We start from the raw sequence: 6,783 nt of genomic DNA on the forward strand, positions 1-6,783 counted from the left end.
AATGCAAGGGAGATTAAATTTTGAAAACTAAATGATATGGAAGTTGGTGATTGGTTTATTACTTAAGCGTTGATAAATGTGTTCATTCCTATTGATGACACATCATTAGTATGCAAATTTAGTCTCTCTAGTATTTCTCTTTCAAATTATTTAGTTTATTTGGTTGTTCTTAGATGAAAAAATGAAAAGAAAAGAATTGTTCCATTTAATTTTATTTTATTTTTCAAATTATAGTTTATTTGGTTGTTCTTAGATGAAAAAAAATGACAAAAAAAAAAAAGAATTCAGTAACAAATAAAAAAGAGGTCCTACCGGGAGTCGAACCCAGGTCGCTGGATTCAAAGTCCAGAGTGCTAACCACTACACCATAGAACCCTTTTTGATGAATAAGAACATCAGGTATAATATGCCTATAAACCAGAATAATAAAATAATAACATTTTAGAGACTAATCATTCATTTGTCGATTAAACAGTCTCTAATAACATTTTAGAGACTAACCATGCTAGCAGTGTAGTTCGGAAGCAGATCCTCACCGGATCTAGACATCCAGAGCCTAATGTCCAAATAATTATGTTTTTTTAAATTTAATCATACGACCAAAACCAGATAATTTATTGAAATTTTTTTTAAACCTACAATGGTTTGTTACTGTAAGATCAAACTTAAGCCAGGATTATTTGATTGTGGGGCTGCGGACGTCTAGATCCGGAGAGGATCTGCTTCTGTGTAGTTCAATCGACAATTGTTGATCATGCTACGTGCCATTAAGATGAATAAATAATTTAAAAATAATTTAGCATATATTTTTGTTATATATCGACAAGTGTTCAACAGGGGCGGTGGCGCAGTTGGCTAGCGCGTAGGTCTCATAGCTTCTGAGTGATCCTGAGGTCGAGAGTTCGAGCCTCTCTCGCCCCATTAACTTTTTATTTTTTCACAATTTTTTTACAATTTTTTTTTGGGGTAAAATTTCTTTCCTTTTACTCTTGTTTACTACCACCCCTGTAGGACTTTTCATTGTCTAGCTGTGTTAAGAGCTGTGTTGAGCAAAGTAGCTGTGGTAATCTTCAACTTTTCGTCATCGACAGCAACGACTCGGGTGTCCAGAATTAATTCATTTCTTTTCGCATAATCTCACAACTTAATATGCCCAAAAAAGGATAGAAAAACCATAAAATTCCAAATTACACAAACAAGAAGAAAAAGCATTTAAATTTTAAACTCCAAGGAGATTTAGAGTTTGATCAATCAAATGAATCACTAAGTTCCTTGTAATACAAACCCCGGAAACCAATGACGTTTCTCGTTCTCTACTGAAGAATTAATCTCGCCTAAATTTCTAGTCGTATCCCACCCTTGGTTCGGGAGAAGAACTTTGCGAACCCATTTCGGTTCTTTTCAGAGCTGACATGAGTGGACAACACAGTGGATGAGGTTGACGAAGATGAAGATGGTGGGGAGTTGTCCTCATTTCTACTCCTGTTTACTGATGGACCAGAACTCTCATCGGCTGGTTTTGACACAGAATCTCTTTTAGGTGAATCTGTTACATTGGAATGCAACTTCCAAATTTCATCAGCTTTAGGAACCTGCGGCGCAACAGCAGTGAACCCTGGGAGGCTTCCGGCGTCTATCAGAAAATCTTCTAGCGTCGCTAGAGATTTGAGTTGATTTCCAAGAGACGCTATTGTCTTCTGGCAATCGGCAAGCTTTCCGGCTGCTACAGCTAGGTCTTCCTGGTAAACAAGTCGCCATAACATTAAATTTTAGGACGGCATATTAACTAGCTTTTACTTGATAAATGGTTTGAATAATGAATAACTTGGCATCTTATGTAGATAATTTAAGTACTTGATCACCAACCTGCTTTCTCTTCAATTCACCATTCGAGCAAGCAGTTTTTTGAAACTTGACTTCTTTTTTTCTTGATAGCTCCTCCTCTAAATCTTGACATTTGACCGCAATTTCTGCAGACAAAGCCCTCTCCCTTTGAACCTCTGCTTCCAAAGAATCAACCTTAGCAGACATGGTCCTCGCCTCTGCTTCCATGCTAACGAGCTGAGACTCAATACTCTGCCTTGATTCTTTTGCAATACTTAGCTCCTTTTGTAACTCCTCTAACTTCATTTCTGCTTCTTTAAGCTGAAATTCTGCTGCCACATAACATTCTTGACTTTTGGATAAAGCAATTTTTAGTTCAGCTTTCTCTACAACCAAATTTTCTCTCTCGACTTCCATCCTTTCTAACATGTCCTCTAATTCGGCTGCCCGATGACTCATAGCTTCAAGTTCAGCATTCTCTACCTCTAACCTTTCTTTCTCTACTTGCAACTTTTCTAACTTGTCCTCAAGTTTGGCTGTCCGATGGCTCATGGCTTCAAGTTCAGCTCTCAAGGCACGTTCTTCATTATTGGTTTGATTAACTATGGCTTCTGATTCCAGACAACTAGTTCCATTCTCAGTCTGTGGCAACGAAGCAAGTCGTTCCATCTCAAGAAAATCGTCCATGAGATCAATATCAATGGAAGGAGCAGGCAAATTTCTGTTTACAGCCTTTTCGTTATTGAGTTGATCAAGCTCAGCAACCAGAGCCGAAGCCCAAGAGTCAGAGAAAGTCAGGTCACGCTTGTTTGCCTCAGAGCCATTCATTTTTTGAGAATCTATCTCCATCATGTTTAGCCGCTCTCCACTGTCCGATTGACTATCCATGCAAGACTCCACATAAATTGAAGAAGCAGCACTGGACTTGTGATCATTGACAACAGGTGTTTTGCTACCCAAAGCTTTTAGCCTCCGGCACTCAGCTTCAAGCTTTGCAACCTTCTTTATACTCTCTAAATGTTGCTTACTGGCTGTTTCAGCTGCTTGAGCACTCAAGTCCCTCTCAATCGTCATGATTTCCAACTCCTCTGCTTGAGACAGTAGCTGATGCTTCAGGGCCGAGTTTTCTTTTTTTAAAGATTGCAACCTATGAGAAAGACGAGGATCGACAAAAGCAGAAGCTTCAGATCTATTCGCTTCTGCATTTCTCTGGAGCTCAACAATCTGACTTTCAAGCTTCAATTTGGTGGACTCCCAGTCACAGGTTTTCTTCAGCACAGCTTCCTGTACGGTTTGTTCCTGCTCCTCTCTGGCTTGTCTAAGCTGTCGAACGCATTCCTTGAGGGCCCCATCAAGATGGCTTACCCGATCTTCCAGAGCCGAGTTTTGCTGAATTGTAGCTTCAAGTTCTGACTTAAAAACAGCGGCCTCATTTTCAGCCTTTTCCCAGCCTATAATGACATGAAACACAAGAATGGTTTAAGATAGAAAAAGATGACAATTTTATAAAATCATTTAGAAAATAAAAAATATAGATCATGGTTGAGATTTGGCTAAACTTATCCTATAGACTTCTCCATTTCACATGTTCTATTTAATTTGTAAAGAATATTAGTACAAATCCATTGTCGGTAGGAATTTCGGAAATCTTTAAATCTCATCCTAATCATTAAATAGATAAAACTATCCGTGTAAAAAAGTAAAAAAGAAATTAGCAGTACTAATATGTTATATGACTATTACCTGCAACAGCTTCTTCAGCAACTTTGGCATGCTGCTTCACCAAGTCTTCTTTGGCACTAACATTCACAAGAGCAGCTGATAATCTCTCTGCTAGACTCTTCAGACTATCATTAACATCGTCAGCACTGGATGCAGCTTTTGATGTGACTTCAGGTGATTGAGCATCATGATTCGGAGATGCCTTTAGTGCCTCCTGTTAGAATGACGCCATAAGATATTTAACCATAGTTAAACATGCATAAAATCATAGTTCGGATTGCACGAACAACAAAACTCACCTAATTGGGAGCCTTGTAAATGCACCAAAAGGTTTATCTTAACAACAGGAAAGAAAATAATACAGAACACTAAGAAAACTTAAAATCTTATAATTGGTTAAATCAAAGTCACTGCTATTAGTTTGTATACACGCACAGCCACATTAAAAGCTACGATTCATCTTCCTTTGGAGCCTGCAAGGTGTCCTCCAATGGTAGGAATTATTCAGCTTTTAACCACCATAGGAGGGGTCAGTCTAGGTAATAAATCCAAAAGTAGGACCCATAAATTATAAACTACACTCTCTATTCTCCAATATGATGCCTCAAATCTAGTCAACCAGACCAAAAGTTCGGTTTTTTTAATTCCGTACTCGAGATAACAATTTCAATAACTTTCTAGCAAACTTGATAACTACCACACACCCTGTGTACTCAACCCAGCCTGTTTGGGTTTCACAGTTCATTATTCAGCCAAACTTCACTTTCTATGCCGTTGTTAAAAAACAAAGGGAATTTCAAGAGTAACAAAATTTTACACATGTGATAAAACTCATTTGGCGTCAAGTATCTGCCACTTAAGCTAAGGCATGGCATCCATACCATATCAAGGCAAGGAAGACGACAAAAAAGCAGGAGGGAGGAAGCATATAGGTCATAAGCCTTTCTATGAGACCAACTAGCTAGATATATAAGGGTATCTCAAACAGGGAATGCAACCTAATTGTTTGGTTACACAGGCAGACATCTACTCCTGCAGGGCTACAAAGAATACGAGACGCAAATTTCAAATCAGAATAGCCAAATCTATCTTATATTTGTTTACAACACACGGTCATGGAAGGCAATTGATTAGCATAGGTGCATATTACTATGTTCTGGAAATATGTTTCAAAAACGAGAAAAAAAGCTGTAGGAAGGGAAAGCAATCAGCATGGGGATGAGAAACGGTAGTTACACGACATTATTTCTCTCCTCACATCATTGAGTCAATCCATATAACAAAGAAATGGACAGAAAACTTCCACTGTAAATGCAACCTTCAACTTTTGAAGGAAAGCGAGGCTTTATGTGGAATATGGGTGCCTTAATGGCTACATCTTTGGGAATAGCAAAATAATTTCAAAAATTTCATGAACACATGCACGTAAGGAAAATTTACCAGAAAGAAAAGAATCCAAATAAAGTGGACAGGGAGGCAAGCAGTTTATGTAAAATTGAGGACAATTTAGGTTAATTACTGAGTTAAATTCCCTGAGAGCAAATGTATGCAAGCTTTCCAGAATTAAAATTGAACTCAAATTTTGTGTGACTCAGGGTTCAGCTACCTACCTGTTCATCGGAGTACCTCTCGGAGTGTGAAGATACTGAACCTGAACTGTCAGTTTCTCCAGAGCTCTTCTCAGAAGACTTCTTCTTCCACAACCACTTGCGCTCCATCTGCGGTTCGATTCTCCAACTCCCCAACTAGCACATCACAATGTGTTCAGCTACAACACGGAATTACAATTTTACAGAAAGTCATCAGAAACCCACCTCGAATCCTCTTCAAAGTTGCACGAAACAGAAGATGAAAGCCTTAAATAGTTAGCCAACAATGAAATCCTTCAGAGATTGTTGCCGCACAACTATAACTCCAACTAATACAACAAAGCCCTTCAAATTCAGGAAGCAATATTCTTTCCACCAAATCTAAAGCATTTAAGCTAAAAAAGAAAGACTTCGCTTATCGCATTCTCTCACCTTTGCTTCAAATCCACTCCAAAAAACATCTAACCCAAAATATTATCACACTATATAAGAATCAAAACAAAATGGATCTGCAGACTCGCTCGCTCTGAAGACTCAACGATTTGCAGCTCCAGCAGCATCACATCCAACTCAATCAATTGCTTCTGAAATAGTGATAAAACCATGACAATGTGCAATCACTAAAGACCCAATTCCTGAAATCACAAAACAAGAACAACCCAATTCTCGAAATCACAAAAGAAGAACAACCCAATTGATAAATTGATGAAATTTTGCAGAATACCCAGTTTCAGAAGCCAAAATTGCATGAATGGAACAGTGCTTGCATCAGCAAACAAAGGGGAAAAAAAACCAAAATATCCAACACAAAAGCTCCAATTTAAGAGCAACCCAGAAACTCAAATTTAAAAAATTATCAAAAATTTTGAAGTACTAAAATTCAACTTAGAAAGAATAAAAGCAGTAAGACCCAGATTAAATTACCTTGACTGGAGAACACAACAAGCTCAACAGTTAGATGGAAGCCAGCCAGCCAGCCCGTGGTAACAAGTAAATGTAAAGATTCAAACTTCAAACTGAAGATTTTACAGGCCAGCAATAACAATCATGAACAGTAATAAATAAACAAAAAAGCCTGCAAAAATCTCTGCAGAATGTCAGATGACAACCGAAAGCAGAAGCAGCAGAGATAATGTGGGATGGGTTGGGTTTCTATTTCTTGTTTTCTACTTTTACCATTTTTGGTACTCTCAGAATTATATATTAAACAAGTGAAGAGCATGTGCTTCTTTGTGGATATCAAGCTCCGAGAAGATCGAGAGAGAAGATAGTGATTGAGCTGCAGAAACAGAAACCTCAAAATTCCACTTTTTTCTTTCTTTCTATTCAAATTTTGAAAGGGTAATTTTGTTCAACATTTATTTATTATTTATGGTTGGACTTTGAAATCGAGCTGTCCCTTATTCCCGCTCATAATGGCGATTGATTGTTTGCTTACCAGCAAGTTTTTATTTTCTTCATGATCGGTTTAGCTAAAAATGAGGACCAAGTGGATTCGCCTCAGCAGTCCACCATTTCAAGAATCAGGAAGATTCACAGAGGTATTTTAGTTTTTTTTTATCATCGTCGTACGATTTACTAATAAAAGGAATCGAACAAAAAACGTGTCATGTGAAATATGAGTTTGAAATTCGTTCCTAACTACTAA

The 6,783-nt window shown here is 37.8% G+C and overlaps 1 protein-coding gene and 2 non-coding genes across 10 annotated transcripts; 1 reads left to right on the plus strand and 2 right to left on the minus strand.

Moving 5' to 3' along the window:
• Positions 1-303: 303 nt before the first annotated feature.
• Positions 304-375, minus strand: TRNAQ-UUG (transfer RNA glutamine (anticodon UUG)). The gene has a single exon. It is a non-coding gene; the product is annotated as a tRNA-Gln (tRNA).
• Positions 376-836: 461 nt separating this feature from the next.
• TRNAM-CAU (transfer RNA methionine (anticodon CAU)) lies at positions 837-921 on the plus strand. The gene is given in 2 exon segments: positions 837-874; positions 886-921. It is a non-coding gene; the product is annotated as a tRNA-Met (tRNA).
• A 266-nt stretch (positions 922-1,187) lies between these two features.
• LOC126604700 (filament-like plant protein) lies at positions 1,188-6,445 on the minus strand. 8 transcript variants are annotated; one of them, XM_050271990.1, is made up of 6 exons: positions 6,060-6,444; positions 5,568-5,719; positions 5,157-5,314; positions 3,568-3,760; positions 1,867-3,275; positions 1,188-1,739 (listed from the first exon to the last, which is right to left on the minus strand). In XM_050271990.1, the coding sequence occupies exons 3-6, from the start codon at positions 5,262-5,264 to the stop codon at positions 1,335-1,337; spliced, it is 2,115 nt and encodes a 704-aa protein (XP_050127947.1). In that variant the 5' UTR covers positions 5,265-5,314; positions 5,568-5,719; positions 6,060-6,444; the 3' UTR covers positions 1,188-1,334. The 8 variants fall into 8 exon arrangements, with proteins under 8 accessions (XP_050127947.1, XP_050127951.1, XP_050127952.1 ...); XM_050271994.1 differs by lacking the exon at positions 6,060-6,444 and adding an exon at positions 5,361-5,464 and having other exon boundaries at positions 5,157-5,291; positions 5,568-6,037; XM_050271995.1 differs by lacking the exon at positions 5,568-5,719 and having other exon boundaries at positions 6,060-6,445.
• Positions 6,446-6,783: the final 338 nt, after the last annotated feature.

Source organism: Malus sylvestris, chromosome 15 (assembly GCF_916048215.2).
Source record: "Malus sylvestris chromosome 15, drMalSylv7.2, whole genome shotgun sequence".
Lineage (NCBI taxonomy): Eukaryota > Viridiplantae > Streptophyta > Magnoliopsida > Rosales > Rosaceae > Malus > Malus sylvestris.

Coding starts and splice junctions, on each gene's coding strand:
- LOC126604700 (XM_050271995.1), bottom strand. CDS start 5,264: ATGGAGCGCAAGTGGTTGTGGAAGAAGAAGTCTTCTGAGAAGAGCTCT. Junction 3,276..3,567: donor TGCTGAAGAAGCTGTTGCAG/GTAATAGTCATA, acceptor ATGTCATTATAG/GCTGGGAAAAGGCTGAAAAT. Junction 1,740..1,866: donor GTGAATTGAAGAGAAAGCAG/GTTGGTGATCAA, acceptor CTTGTTTACCAG/GAAGACCTAGCTGTAGCAGC.